General features: G+C 42.0%; 1 protein-coding gene across 1 annotated transcript; it reads right to left on the bottom strand.

The window, feature by feature from the left end:
* Positions 1-601: 601 nt before the first annotated feature.
* On the bottom strand, positions 602-6,352 carry Gins3 (GINS complex subunit 3). Its single transcript, XM_076838844.1, has 3 exons — positions 6,035-6,352; positions 3,152-3,385; positions 602-909 (listed from the first exon to the last, which is right to left on the bottom strand). The coding sequence occupies exons 1-3, from the start codon at positions 6,218-6,220 to the stop codon at positions 679-681; spliced, it is 651 nt and encodes a 216-aa protein (XP_076694959.1). The 5' UTR covers positions 6,221-6,352; the 3' UTR covers positions 602-678.
* Positions 6,353-15,075: the final 8,723 nt, after the last annotated feature.

Genomic DNA, 15,075 nt, shown 5'->3' with positions numbered 1-15,075 from the left:
AGAGACAAACACGAGCTCAGTTTAACTATGTCCCCTCTAGCCTGGCAGCAGAGTGATGATTCCAGTTCATAAAGCCCCGATACCAGAGGACAAAAACAACACCTTCTCTTCTCTGCTGTGCCAGTCACCTGTCTTCCCCTTTTGCTCTCTACTGGGTGACTGTTTTGGAAATTGGGCTAATTCCCTGCAGGCAGGCAGCAGGAGATATTTACGAGTTGGGCCAACATCATGGGAGTGCTATCTTTTGTTCAACCATGAGGAAGATGAGGCAAATACACTCAAGAGAACATGATGTGAACAGGCAAAGATGACCCACTTTGTACCTGCCCTTTGCAGCTAGTGAAAGGGACATCTCATGCTGCCCAAACTCCCCAACACAAGAAATCCCAGCTCCAACTTGACTGTGATGTATATCATTGATCCTTATTTAGCACAGACTTTGATTTCTCTTTGGCTATGTGTTCTTGGGTCAAAAGGCCCGGGCTGGGTGGGACAGGCCTGGAGGACACACACGGTGAGGACATCTTTTCCCAACCAGTTAATCCTGACTCCTGAAACTACTGCAGGATGTACGTTATGAAATGGGATACAATCTGATCCTGTACAAGGTCAGCTAGGTCTTATCAAGGACACAAACAAGATAAATCCACCAATAACAATCCTGGGTTCTTCTGGCCTTCAGTCTTCCATGTTGGTGAATTTTCTCTTCTTATAATTCTGAACAAGGCTGGAAGCTGTGATCTGAGAAGCCTGTCCCTTCTCCCAACACTGGAAGTCATTCAGTCCTTTCTGGCCTATTTGAAATAAGCCCCTCTCCATCTCATCTAGCTTGGCTACCAGTGCTGAAGTGTCTTCATTGTAAGCATTCTGGGAGGAGTCCATGATGCGGCGAAAACGTCCAATAAACGTCTGCAGAAGAAGTGAATAGGGGAAATCAGGGTTGATTTCACATCCCATTAAACCAGATCCATTTTTATCCTGGAATGTTTGTTATGGCATAAAAGAATTTGTTTTCAGGACTCAGAAAGAGGCCCGAGTGCCATCTACCACTCAAATAAGCTACTGTACATTATCAAGCCTTGATTTCCTCAACTGTGAAATGGATTATTGGGAAAATTGTTATGAAAACCAATGAAGTAATATCTGCAAAGCACCCAGCTTTTCAAAAAGCATTACTCAGCCCGGTTTGGTGGTGCACGCCTATAATTCCAGAAGCTCAGGAGGATGAGGCAGGAAGATTGCATGTTCAAAGCCAGCCTCAGGAAAATAGCGAGGCCCTAAGCAATTTATTATTTATTAATAAATAAATAATATATTAATCCCCTGTCCCCCCAAAATTAAAAAAAATTAAAAAAGGGCTAGCTTGTGGCTCAGTGATTAAGAACTCCTGGGTTCAATGCCTGGTACCAAAAAAAGAGCATTACTCATAACTGTCATTGTTAACAAAGGATCTAATAATGTACTGCAGTCACATGCCAACAGCTTTCAACTGCAAGCTTTTTTAATTGAATGTGGTTTCTTTTTTTTTAAATAGTTTTTCAAGTTATACATGAACACAATATCTTTATTTTATTTATTTATTTTTTAAATGCAGTGCTGAGGATCAAACCCAGTGCCTCACATGTGCAAGGCAAGCGCTCTGCCCAAGAGCCACAACCTCAGCCCTGAATGTGGTTTCTATCATTCTCGGTCTGAAATCAGGATGGAGACCCCCGAGCTCCAGCGGTATTCTTTTAAATTGGGCTTGAGCATAAACCACAAGTCCCTGCTCCAGTTTCTTCAACTGTGTCAGGGTGAAGTCACCCTATCTATAAGCAATTCTAAAGCACTTGAAAGTAATAATAGGAAAAGAAAACACCCAGCTCACTAAAGAAAGGTAAGACTCCAATTTAAGCACATGTCCTGCAAACACTGTAAGACAAATGAATTTTCCTTGTTTTTATCTTTCTGCTCAAAAGAATTTCATAAGCTTGAGTTCAAGCTTATAGTCTCTATATAGACTTTCTTTTTCTGAATGGACAGCAACGTTTTTCTTTACTATTTACATTAAAAGTAGGACTAGTACCTGGTGGGCCAAAGAACCCTTAAGCCTGATGGAGGACGTCAGCATAGCCCAGGGAGCAAACCTGTCTTAACAGCTCTCATAAAAATAAAAATGAGGAAGTCAAGTCTTTCAACTGCTTATATCCCAACAGGTGGAAATGTTTCTTCTAATATTAACAGAAAAAAATAATAAAATTATGATGAGTTAAGATAAACTATGAAGAATAATAATATACACAACATGGTTTTATTCATGAAAAACAGTATAGTTACTATTTACTGCATGTGTTAAATGGTACTACATGGTACTATTATTAATCTCTAGAACTGATGCTTGGAGAGGTTAAGTCACTTAACCAAGTCACACAATTAGTTCGTGGCAGAGCCAAGTCCTAACCACAGAACAACGGAAGGGAACAAATAACCAAGTCATTCAAGTATTTCCACTAGAAACCCCTAGAGCAGACCTGCAACTGGGCTGGAATCGTGTATCTAAGTGCTTGTAACTCACCATTACCTTTTCCTCATTCCCTAGATTTGCTGTTAGTTCCAATTCTTAGCAAATATCAAGTGCAGTTGAAAAGTCATGTTTTTAAAAATATCATACTTAGGAGGAAGTTCTGGAGTTCTATTACACAGTAGGGTGACTACAGATAACAATAATGAATCATACATTTCAAAAAGCTAAGACATAATTTTTTTTTTTTGGGGGGGTGTATGTACTAGGGATTGAACTTGGGCACTGAACCAATAAGCCACATCCCCTACTTTGTATTTTATTTAGAGGTAGAGTCTCACGGAGTTGCTCGGCACCTTACTTTTGCTGAGGCTGGCTTTGAACTCACGATCCTCCTGTCTCAGCCTCCTGAACTGCTGGGATCACAGAAAAAAATCTTACTGTAAAGAATGATACATATTACAGGAGACAGGTATATTCTCATACACACACACACACACACACACACACACACACAGATTTATACATGGCAGGTACGGTGTAATTACAGGCCAATGTGGAATAATAAAAAACTAAAGTGACATTTGGTGGCTGCCTTGGCTAGCTCCCGAGACCAGTGTAGCATCCTAGGCCTTCACACTAGTTATTTACCTGCAGAAGAGACTGAGAAATATCTGCATTCTCAGGACTGTCAAAATGCAGGAGTTGGGAACCAAACCCATAGAAATGAGGCCCCATTTTGTGGAGGTCTACCACATTGGCATCTGCACTAAACACGGTCCTCCAGGCCTGTTGATAGATCTTGGGAAGTTCCACGGAAAGGATGCGCCTCTTGTTGTCAAAAAGTCCTTTTGCCAGCCACAAGGGGAGTTCAATCTTCGAGCCCTGCATCAGACAAGAGGTAGATTTTAAAACAAACAGCATGGTAAATATGTCTGACAAAAAAAAAAAAAAAACATAGTTCCTGGGCGACACTGTGTGTTCTCTTTGTGTATGTGTGTGTGTGTGTGTGTGAGTATGTGACTGTCATATGCAGAAGACCTGGTTGTGAATAAAGAAATGAACTGTGTGGGTTGAAGTCTCATCTATTTTTATTAAATTTACTTATTTGTGATACTGGTGACTGAACCCAGGGCCTTATGATGCAAGGCAAGCACTCTACCAACTGAGCTATATCCCCAGCCCCTTTTTATTTTATTTTGACAAAGTCTTGTTAAGTTGCCCAGGCTGGTCTTTAACTTATGATCCTCCTAGTAGCTGGGATTACAGGCATGAGCCACCACATCTGGTCCTTTCTTCTAGCTTTTTAAACATGTACATTATATATCATTATTTATTGTCACCCTACTATATAATAGCACACAAGCACTCCCTACCACTATCTAACTAGAATTTAGTACTCACTGATCAAGTTCTCCCCAGCCTTACCTCCCCATCCTTTTCTTAGCTTCTGGTAACCACCATTCTATTCTCAACTTCTATGAGATCAACTTGAGTTTTAAGAGAAATCTCATAAAAAAAAAAATCAAAGATAAACATAATTAGTTTAAAGGAAGCAACACAAGCATAAAACTCTTACAAGGGAGAACTGCAGCAAAGGAGCAGTTTTGAGAAGGTCGGTGGTGTAAGCAGAGCTTCTGACAAAATACCACCGGCTGAAGACACGTTCGTGTCTGAGTTCAAGTCTGCTAAAACAGCCAGGATGGAGGGGCCAAGAGAACATTTGGCACCAAATATCAGGGTAATCAGACACCAACTTTAAAATAGGATTTAAAAATCAAATAGAGGGCTGGGGTTTTAGCTCAGTGGTAGAGTGCTTGCCTTGCATGAGTGAGGCCCTGGGTTCGATGCTCAGCACCACATAAAAATAAATAAATAAAAATAAAGATATCATGTCCATCTACAACTAAAAAAAATATTTAAAAAATCATCAAATGGAAGTTCCATGCAGGAAAAAATATAGACAAGAGCACAACACACACACACAAAATATGGTGAGAAAAAAGAAAAAGAAAAAATCTAACATGCAAGTAATTTAAATCCCAGAAAGGAAGGGTCAATAGGAAGGTAAAAATAAACACAAGCATATCAATAATTAAATGTAAATGGATTAAATACATCAATTAAAAATTGCCAAACTCAATGAAAAGACCTAATTATATGCTGCTTAGAAGAGACATGCTTTAAATATAAAGACACAGAAATGTTGAAAACAGGACAGAAAAAAATGTCACGCAAACACTAACCATAAGCAGCAGCAGGCAAGGCAGTGGTGCATGCCTGTAATCCCAGCGAGTGCCTCAGCAACTTAGAGACGCCCTAAGCAATTCTGAGAGCTAAGGATGTAGCTCAGTGGTAAAGTGCCCCTGGGTTCAATGCATAGTACCAAACAAACAACAACAACAACAAAAAACCAAATAAAATCTCAAAGTTGTTACTGCTAAGAAGGAGCCTAAGAAGACATGATTACTAAATGCAATGTGGTACTGTAGATAGAAACCTGGAATAGAAAAAGGACATTAGGTTAAAAACTAAGTAAATATGAATAAAGTTATGGCAGCATATCTCCATGTTTACCAGTTAGCACAATAAGCACAATGTACTGTATTGGGATGTCAATAATGTCTGCATTTTTACAAATCACAAAGATGAGTTTAAGAATATCATTTAAAAGTATGAAGGTTGGGCTGGGGTTGTGGCTCAGTGGTAGAGTGCTTGCCTAGTTTGTGTGAGGCACTGGTTTCAATCCTTGGCACCACATAAAAATAGATAAATAAAGATATTAAAAATATAGAGAGGTGAATTTTGAAGACATCACTAAAAATGTACACAGGCCCTATGTGGGAAAGCAAAGTATATATAAATATATATATATATACTACATTACGTGTATATATACATATAAGTATATACTACATATCTAATATATATACATCTAATATATAAGATATATATAGTTACTATTTCATAGTTACTATTTCACTTAAAAATTTGTGTTACTTTCATAAAAACTAAAACAGCCCAAACAAAAACATCCTTCCAAACAACACAGGTTAAACAGGAAATGAAAATTAACCATTACAAGTCACTGTCCTGGGACAAACCTGTGTGCAGCCACAGGGCCCTGGTTGGAATCGCAGCTCACGGCTTACTGGGGGGCCCTGGCCGAGTCACCCAACCTTTCTGTTAGGCTGACAACACCAACCCACGAGGTCGGAGGAGGATGACAGGTCACCGACGGAAAAGCTTCCTCCCCCCGACCCCGCCCACGCTAGCACCCGGTAGGCCTCCGGAAGGGCTGCGGGTGCCGTCGGGTGCTCCCACCAGTCCCCCAGCTGGGAGGAGGGGGCCAGTGCGGGTCGGGTCACGTGGTACCGGAGGGTCCGAGGCACGCCTGGCACCGGGCGGCTCCGGTTCCCCGCGCGCTGCTGCAGTGCGCAGAGGCCAACGCGACCCTGACGCGCAGGCGCTCGGCGGGACCGACCCGCGGCGGTAGTTCGCGCGGGGCGCGGGCGGGTCCCCGGCGGCTCTCACCTGAGGCAGCTCGTGGTCCCGCTCCGCGCCTGCGCTCCGCTCCAGGAAGAAAGCGCCCAGGCGAGGTATGGGCGTCTCGGTGCGCACCGGCAGCTTCTCGTGGGACATCAGGATGTCGTCCAAGGAAAGAAAGTTCTCCTCGGGTCCCAGCGCACCCGACTCCACCCGGAAATAAGCTTCGGACATGGCGGCGAGCTGGGCCCCTCGGCTGCACTCGTGTGGTTCGACTGGGGCCAGGAAGGAGAGGCCGAGGACGCTAAGGAATGATTCGGGTTGAGCAGATCACTGCAGCCGCCGCCCGGATAAAAACTCAACAAAAACTTATTTTCCCGCGCCCGGGGGCGGGCCAGACCCGAGCAGTCGATCAGGGCGGGGCTGCCGCGCCGGGAGCACTGCCCAGGCAGAAGCAATCCACAAAACCTGTGGATTGGTCAGAGAGACCCAGGGGCTGGCGCCGCGGAGGGCGGGCCCCTCCGGAAGTTTTCCTGGTGTGGAGCTTAGCGTTGGGCATTAAGTAGGTTAGGTGTATTAAATGCATTTTCAACTTGATAATATTTTAAATTTACAGTGGATTTATTGGGCGGTAACTATCATAAGTCAAGGGGCATCTGTATTAGATGAAATGTGCTTCTGTAAATAACCTTATAAATAGTCTTATAAATAACCCATGTTAGTTTCAGGTAATGATTGCTATCCTTCTGCTAGCAATATCCTATCACGTTTTAAATAATCCAATTTCTTCTAAAGTGGTAATGAGAATCCAGGGAAATTACAATCTCAAAAGGCCCTTTTCTCCCCCTCAAGAATCATGAAAATGCTATTTTTCCTTTATGACTACTACATAAAATCCTGATTACCTGCTCAAAAATGTAATCCTTCCATCCATACAATTATATACATTCCTTTTCAACAAGGTCAAAAACCACTGATGTCGTTCCTTTGCATGTCAGAGATTCTTTACATAAGAGAACTCCTCAGCCTGGAATATCATTGCTGCAGTCTTCAAAGACAGAAGAGAACTGGTCAATTTCTGTGAGCCCTTTTTGCAGGAAGAAGGCTCAAGTGCTAGGTGATACCTGGTGGCAGGACCCCCAGCCTGCCTTTTTACTCTCAGGACCACCTCCCTCATCATCAAGCAAGAGTCTGAGGCTCACCTATCCCTATTTCTCTTGGGCCCTGAAGATAGTTTTTGGAGTTTAAAGCATTTACTGCCAGATGGCTAGTTGTTGTCAATGGATGAAACTCGTGACTCTATAAAGAGTTTATTGTGTTTATTGTGGTGTTTTCCCCTCCTGTGGTGTTCAAAAAAATAGCATAGGTGCATTGATTCTGTGTTGCCCTTAGTGTCTCTCTCCAAGGCTTGTCTTACACATTAAGATCACACTGATTTCCTGTAAAAGCAACCATAATATGAGATGGGCCATGCTGTCAAAGCTCTTACAATCCCTTCATGTTGAAATGTCTCTTCTTGTGTGATATCATCAACAATTATACTGCAGTTGACCCACCGTGGTATATTGGTGCCAAAGCACAATTGTTCTTGTCCAGTTGTATTCCAGGTTAGGAATTTATATAAATCATTTTGCAACTGGACAGTCTTGATCATGAAAGATGCACCTGTTGTTGGGTTGACTTTCAGATCAAAACTGTCATCCGCAAACTACCACGCAATATTCCATTCATCTGTACTTGAAGTCTCCAGTGGACACACTTTGGGCTCACTCAGCTCGTGGAGGGGAGCCAAGATGTGGCTACTGCTGCCCTAATTTAGGAGGGAAAGACCAGTCCAGCAAGAGCATCCCCTTGGGCCCAACCCTTGCAGGCTACACTGAGCTGTAGCCCAGATGCTGTTGCCATCTTGGGACTATCTTCTGTATTTCAAGACGCTTTGACATCTTGGGTATTGGAGAACCAGAGAGGAATTACCCTTCCAGAGTCAGCTAATTCCTAGAGATGGCAACAAGTGTCTTTGAACATGTCTTTGTTATACAAACCAGTCGCTTCCTTTATCTAACTCACTCACCAATATCTCCCTGCCCTAAAGCACCATGGTAAATAACCCCAGAACCCTGTATAGGACAATTAGAGACCACCCTGCTGTCCACTGACAATCTGATCAAACAATCTGATCCTAAGCTTACTCAAGCCTGTCTCCCTGTGTCCCCATTTCTTCCCACAGAAACCACAACAAAGGCTCACCAGAGCTATGCTTTCCCTCCTTCCCTCTGCCTACTCACTGACCCTGCTACTTCCTCATGTGGCCCATGTGGTAGGGCACAGCCCTTTGCCTGAAAACTGTGAGTAATGAAACTTCTTTGTCATCACTTGTTCACCTCCACCAGTTAAATCCCAGGTACAGTCAAAACAGTGCAGTGGGGAGTTGGCCAAATTATGGAGAGGCTTGGTTTGATTCTAAGGCTTTAGGCTATTCCATAGAAAGAGGGAGGGAAAAATTAATATTTTTTAAAAAGATTTTGAGCAAGTAATAACATATTTGAGCTTTAAAGAGAAAATTGTGGTAGTGAGGGGAAGAAGAGGAAGGGTAGATGTTGGAAAGTCAGTTTGGGCACTGTTCAGGGGTAATATCTGGCCAGTAATTGGATATAGGAGGTGAAGGATAGACAGGCGTCAAAGATTCAAATTTTGAACCTGGCTGACCAGGTGGATGGAGATGTCACAAATAGATACTCAGAACATGGGAATGGGGCAGTTTGAGGATGCATGAGTCTAGAGGATACTAGACAAAAGATTTGCAGCCCTGTAGAGGAATCAGCTTGGAAGTGTTAGAATTTGGGACTCATCTATTCAGAAGTAGTTATATGAATATTTCTTTTCTTTCTTAATATTTTTAAAAAACATTCAGTTGACTACACTATCCCAATGTAAAAGTAAATGTAACTCATACTGATAGCATAGAATTTCTCTGTGTATGGTATGTATGGACATATAGTAGTGGATATAGCATGGAATATAAATATAAACTAATTTGTCTAATTGAATGCAATGTAGGTTATTTACTGCTGAGGACAATAAGGTATTTTTTTTTAAATGTAGGAACCATAAGATAGATGCTTAGTGAGTTATCAATGTCAAAGAAAGGCATTACTTTTGTACAGAACCCAGAATACTGGCTCTAAATGCAATGCTAAAGTAACAGGCCAGTGTTTAAGATAAAATCAGATGGCTTTGGTTTTCTTATTTAAAATCTTGAAACTCATTCATTGCTTGTATACTGTTACTCTACTTAATCTTTCTTTCTTTGAACTAATAAATGAGTAACCCATAAAAATAAAATTAGGGCTGGGGATGTGGCTCAGAGGTAGTGATATGGCTAGTATATGTGTGTGAGCCCTGGGTTTGATCCCCAGCACCACAAAAACAAACATACAAGCAAAAAAATAAATAAATTTAGTTGTTTGAGTTTATGGTGCTAAACTCATCCATTTATTTGATAAAAGTGGCACATAGTTTATCAAGTGTTGGTCTGTCTAAGGCTTAAATCACGAGAGCCAGGAAGGCTTCTCTGATCAATGCACTGGAATTCCATGAAGCAGAATTTCAGCAAACTTGTAACATTCAGAGTATATTGAGTATGTTTATAATGTATAGAATTTCAATACTGTATTCTGAAAGGTTTCTGCTGGATACCTGAAAAATAGAATTATTTTTCCAGTATAATCATTAGAAGTCTGCAGAACCATAAAGTGACAATTTTAGTATACTGAACAAGTGTTTTGGAGGACATGACAGGAGATGTATTATGTTTTATGCCCCAGTCTTAGAAGTCACAGTTTCAGCTGGGCCTGCTGGCCCACATCTATACTCCCAGCTACTTGGGAAGCTGAGACAGGGAGATAGAGAATCTAGGTCAGCTTGGGCAACTTGCTGTGGTCCCATCTCAAAAAAAAAAAAAAAAAAAAAAAAAAAGTCATAGCCTCAGAAAATTTTAAACCAGTTTAAAATCTGTTCTGTGACACACACACACACACACACACACACAAATGCTCTCCCACTGAATTATATCTTAGCCCTAAATCTACTCTTTTTAATACCAAATGTCCTTTACTGAGTAGGGAAGTTTGTGCTGCAAAAATGACATAAATCTAAGTCCAAAGGGTAGGGAGGACTTCTGGGTTGGGGGGAGAAAGAACACAGAATGCCCTGACCCCAACCTTGCACCTCTGGGGCTTTGCTTCATCCTTTTTCCACTCTTACCCTCTGTCACTAGCCCATTAGCAAATACTGGCTCTATCATCACACCATTTCCAGAATCTGGCCATTTCTCATCACTCGCCCCCAAGCCACCATCATCTCTTGCTTAGAGTTTTGTATTAGCTTCCCCAATTGGTCTTTTTGCTTTTGCCCACGACCCCACCCCCTGTCATTCCTTGGACACCCCAACACTCTCACCCCTCACCCCTTAGGGCTTTGCTTGGTCTGTACCCACTGTCTGGATTGCCTTTCTCTTAGATTTCCACATGACTTGCTTCTTTCAGTTTTTTTCTCAAGAGCCACTCTCTCAAGGAGGCCTTCGCTGTCTAAAATTTTTAACTATTCCCCACTCAGACTTGGTATGCCCCTGCTATGGTGGGAATGTGTCCCCCAGAATTCACATGTTAGAGCTGGGCATGGTGATGCACACCTGTAATCTCAACTGTTTGGGATTACAAACCAGCCTCAGAGGCCCTAAGCACTTTGGCAAGATCCTGTCTCCAAATCAAATATTTTAAATCTGGGGATGTGGCTCCAAGGTTGAGTGCCCCTGGATTCAATTCCTGGTACCCCCCCCCAAAAAAAAAAGAAAAAAAAAGAAAGAAAGAAAGGAAGTTAGAAAATCCACATGTTGGAAACTTAATCCCCAGTGCAGCAGTGTTGGGGGTGGGGCCTAGTGGGAGGTGTTTTGGTCACAAGGGTTTTGCCCTCATGAATGGATTCAGGAATGGATAAAAGGAATCGTGGGATAGGTTCTGCTTTCTTTTTTTTCTGCCCACCAGAGCTTACCCCTTTCATGGCCCTCTGCTTTCTGCCTCATGGGGGAGCAACAGGAAGGCCCTCTTCAGTTACGGGACCTTGTTCTTAGACTTTTAGCCTCCAGAACTCTGAGACAATGAATTTCTGTTCTTTCTATATACCCAGTCAGTGCTGTTCTGTTACAGCAGCGAAAAACAGACTGAGACACTCCCTCTTTCCTCGCAGCACTGACCATGTGCACTTGATGTATTTACTGGTTAATATTTGTTACCCCTATTAGAACATTAGCTCCACCGGAGTGGGGGTGCCTCTCAGTCTGCTTTTCACTGCTCTATTCCTACTGCTAGTGTGTGTCAGATACTTCATACATATTTATTGAATGATTTAGAGGCCCTTTAATTATAGCAGTGATATTAAACTTCCCTTAAAACATCAAGTAAGCCAAATGAATCAGTTTTAAGTAATTAATAGTCCAGGTGGTATGTAGATTTTTTTAATGGCTATAAAGTGCAAAAGAAAAAAACCCTGAAGATATTGAATTAAAGTTGTTAAAAATAGTTTGCCAGGGTTCAGGCTAAGTCACATGTAATTTCCTACATTCATGAACTTGTCATTAATAATGTCATGATGAAAGCTCATTGACTGAGCGCCAGTAGTTTAGATTTTGTTGAAGTTTTGACAGAACCATACAGAATTTTACCTTTTAACTAACTGGAAATGTGCAATGCTTGAACAAATCAAGTAAATGTATTTTTTTTTTTGGTTTGTTTTTTTGTTTATTTAGTACCAGGGATTGAGCCCAGTGGTGCTTAACCACTAAGCCACATCCCCAACCCTTTTTTAAAAAGTGTTTTATTTTGAGACAGGGTCTCCCTAACTTGCTTAGGGCCTCACTAAGTTGCCGAGGCTGGCTTTGAACTTGCAATCCTCCTACCTCAACCTCCTGAGTTACTGGGATTGTAGGTGTGCACTAATGGCACCTGGCTATAAATGTCTTTTTTCCCCCCAGTCTTAGGAATCAAACCCAGTGCTTGCATGCTAGGCAAGCTGTCTGCCACTGAGCCACACTCTCACCTCTGAATACAAATTGAAATGGCTTAATTTCCTCCCTGTGAAACATTTCTAGCAGCCCTTTCCACTCAAGTGCTATGTCACTTATGGAACTCATAGAGTCCAATTTCTACCACTTTAATTGGCTTTGTGACCTTTAGTAGGTTTACTCTCAGGAGTTCCTATATCTGAAAGATGGGGATAATGATAAGAGCAACCAGAGTTGTGAGCATGAAACAAATCAGCCAATATACCCCAAGCAGCAGTGAGCTCAGGGCTGGCCCATAGTACGGGCTCTGTAAATATTCTTATCATCATCATTCAGAGGTTTGCTCACTCCTGAATCCTCAGCTCCCCAACAATACCTGGCATTTAGCAAGCATGAGGCAAACATTTGTTAAATAACTATCCTCACTGCTCCAGGCCTGGATGCCTAGGTGCCCTTCCGATTCAAGGTACTAAATGTACTTGTAGGTGATAAGTTATTGTTTGCCAATTCAACTTTTTTTCCTACAAAAAATTTATCACATATGAGATCAAATTACTGTATGTAGTGGGTTTTTTTGGGCATTTCAAAATTACAGTACTATGTTTGAAATTGTATTATGTAAGGTTAATGGATTGAAATCACTGAAGTTCATTTTTATATAATTTGAATGTTCTTTTGGTTGAGCTATTTCTTGAGGCCTGCTCTGAAACGCCTTCCATGGGATCAAAATAAATTGATGGGCACAATGCGACCTTACGTGTGGGTAGCACCCATTTTAGCTTCTTCCCACAGTCTTCAGCTGCACTAACAGACACTGTAAACCCATCTTATTTATTCAGAGAGATCGTTTGTGTGTCACCCTCATCACTTGGCAAAGAGACACATATTACATCATTGTAACAGAGGTATTTATTAAGTCAACTTTTCTTTTTCTGCATTTCCAGTTTCATGAAAATACCTTTCTTACCATTCCTGTAGTTTCATCTTTTGGTGGTAATCTATTATATATTTTAATCCATGGTCTGATAGCTAGAGCTCCTCTTAGTCCAAAGGGGTGGGGTAGTGAACAGATGCATTAGCTTGGGAGAAAACAGGGGAGGATGGCTATCATTTGTACCTGTTAGATGCCCTGGGCTGCAGATTCCAGTGCAGAGATGAGTTTGAATACTTCTGGCCTGTGAAAGAAGTCAGCCAGTGCCAATGAAGGAAGCAGGACACGAGGTGCTAAAACAATCAATAGAGTCATACCCTAAACGTTAAAGAAGCTTAGAACATATGGTGACTTCTGACCTGGACTTAAGAGGGGTTTAAGAGGGTCTTAGTGTGAGCAGGATTTACATAGTAGACCCAAAAATGTTGATCCAAGTCTAAGGATCACCCTTGAACAAGTTGAGAGATTGTGAAGCTCAGGACAAAAAATCTCTTCTTTCAAGCCAGCTGTTCTTTTAGCCTTGCATATCCTGATGAATGGCTCCTACGTCCACCTGATTATCATGTCTTTATATGACAAGGAACAGGAATTTCCAAGCTCCACAACAGAAAGTCCAAGACTTTCTGGTTGGTTGATCCAGCAGCTCATGGATGCCACTGGGAACCTATCTTTACTTTGGTCTGTGCATGGTCAGTTACAGTCTATGGCTCTTTCCTGTGGGGTCACAGGATAGTTCCCAGTTAAGTCAGGTTCTCAAATTTCTTGATCTTGGTGACAAGTATTTGATCTCAGTATTCCAAACAAGAGTTGGAAATTCACCCTGATTGGCAGGTTTACGTCACACAGTCACTCCTGAACCAGGAACTATAAAGAGAGCCTTGAAACATGCTAATCAGAACGAGTCTGTCAAGGCCTCCCTCTAAAGCTGGGACCCCGGTCAGCTTCCCCAAAGTACATGCACAACAGAGAAGGACAGGGTTTGCCTATCCTTCAGCTGGGTGCTTTTAGGGAAAGGGAAGCTGTCTAGAAAACGAATGTCTACTACCATCAATACCCACTTCAGGAACCTGGGAAGAATTTGGTACTACTTCTTTTCTCACTTCCCCATATCCAACTAGCTAATAAATTCTGCCAATTCTTCCTTCTTATCATTCTTTTTTATGTTTGATTGCCTTTGTTTAAGCCCCCCTCAGTTTTTTCCCAGAGCTAAGAATCAAACCCAGGGCCTTGCACACACCAGGCAAGTAAACTATCACTGTGCTCCACCCCAGCCCAGACCCTCATTTCTCACCCATGCTCCTAGCCCTAACCCTAACAGATCTCTCTGTCTCTACTCTCCCCCATTCCAGAGTTCCTTGGTACTACTTCCACAGTGCTTTTACTTCCCAGAAGGTCTCATCCTGTTACTCTCCTCCTTACAACCCCAGCAGTTCCCCACTGGTTGTAGAACAAAATCCCTTGATAAGCCACAAGTCTCCCATGTTCTGTGTATTGGTCTACAAGGGCTGCTATAACAAAATACCACAGACTGTGCGGTTTCAACAACAGAAATTTATTTTCTTATGGTTCTAGGGCTGGAAGTCCCAGATCATGATTGCTCCTGAGGCCACTCTCCTTGACATGCAGATGGCTGTCTCCTTGCTGTGTCCTCATGTGTCTTTCCACTGTATGTGCACATCTGTGGTGTCTCTTTCTCCTCTTATAAGATGGACTGGGGCTCCAGCATAATGACCTCATTTAACATTAATTACCTTTTAAAGACCCTACTTCCAAATACAGTCATATTGGGGGTTAAGCCTTTAAGTGAATTTTGGGGGAAAACAAGGCAGTCCATAATAACCCTTGATTTCCATCTTTGTCCTGTGATACTTTTTTGAATTCATTTTTTATTTTGGTTGATAAATAAGAGACTCTTGAAACATATTTAGGTTATGCCTCACTGCTCTTTCAGCTAGACAGTAACACTTTGCTTCCAAGACTCCTAATGATGTGATCCTACAGCCCTTCCCAGGGGACCCAGTGCAAAGAAGGGCAGTGACATCAAGCCTGAAGTCATCACGGGATGGGACTTGGAGGAGTATGTTAGTCAGCTTTCCATTT

Source organism: Callospermophilus lateralis, chromosome 18 (assembly GCF_048772815.1).
Source record: "Callospermophilus lateralis isolate mCalLat2 chromosome 18, mCalLat2.hap1, whole genome shotgun sequence".
Taxonomy (NCBI): Eukaryota; Metazoa; Chordata; class Mammalia; order Rodentia; family Sciuridae; genus Callospermophilus; species Callospermophilus lateralis.
This window is presented reverse-complemented; position numbering and strand designations above follow the sequence as displayed.

Bases quoted from the DNA above. Each gene is read 5' to 3' on its own strand.
- Gins3 (XM_076838844.1), bottom strand. From the start codon at position 6,220: ATGTCCGAAGCTTATTTCCGGGTGGAGTCGGGTGCGCTGGGACCCGAG. The intron at 3,386-6,034 runs GTGAGAGCCGCC...TGTCTGATGCAG, and splicing joins GGGACCACGAGCTGCCTCAG to GGCTCGAAGATTGAACTCCC. The intron at 910-3,151 runs GTAAATAACTAG...CTTCTTCTGCAG, and splicing joins TTTCTCAGTCTCTTCTGCAG to ACGTTTATTGGACGTTTTCG.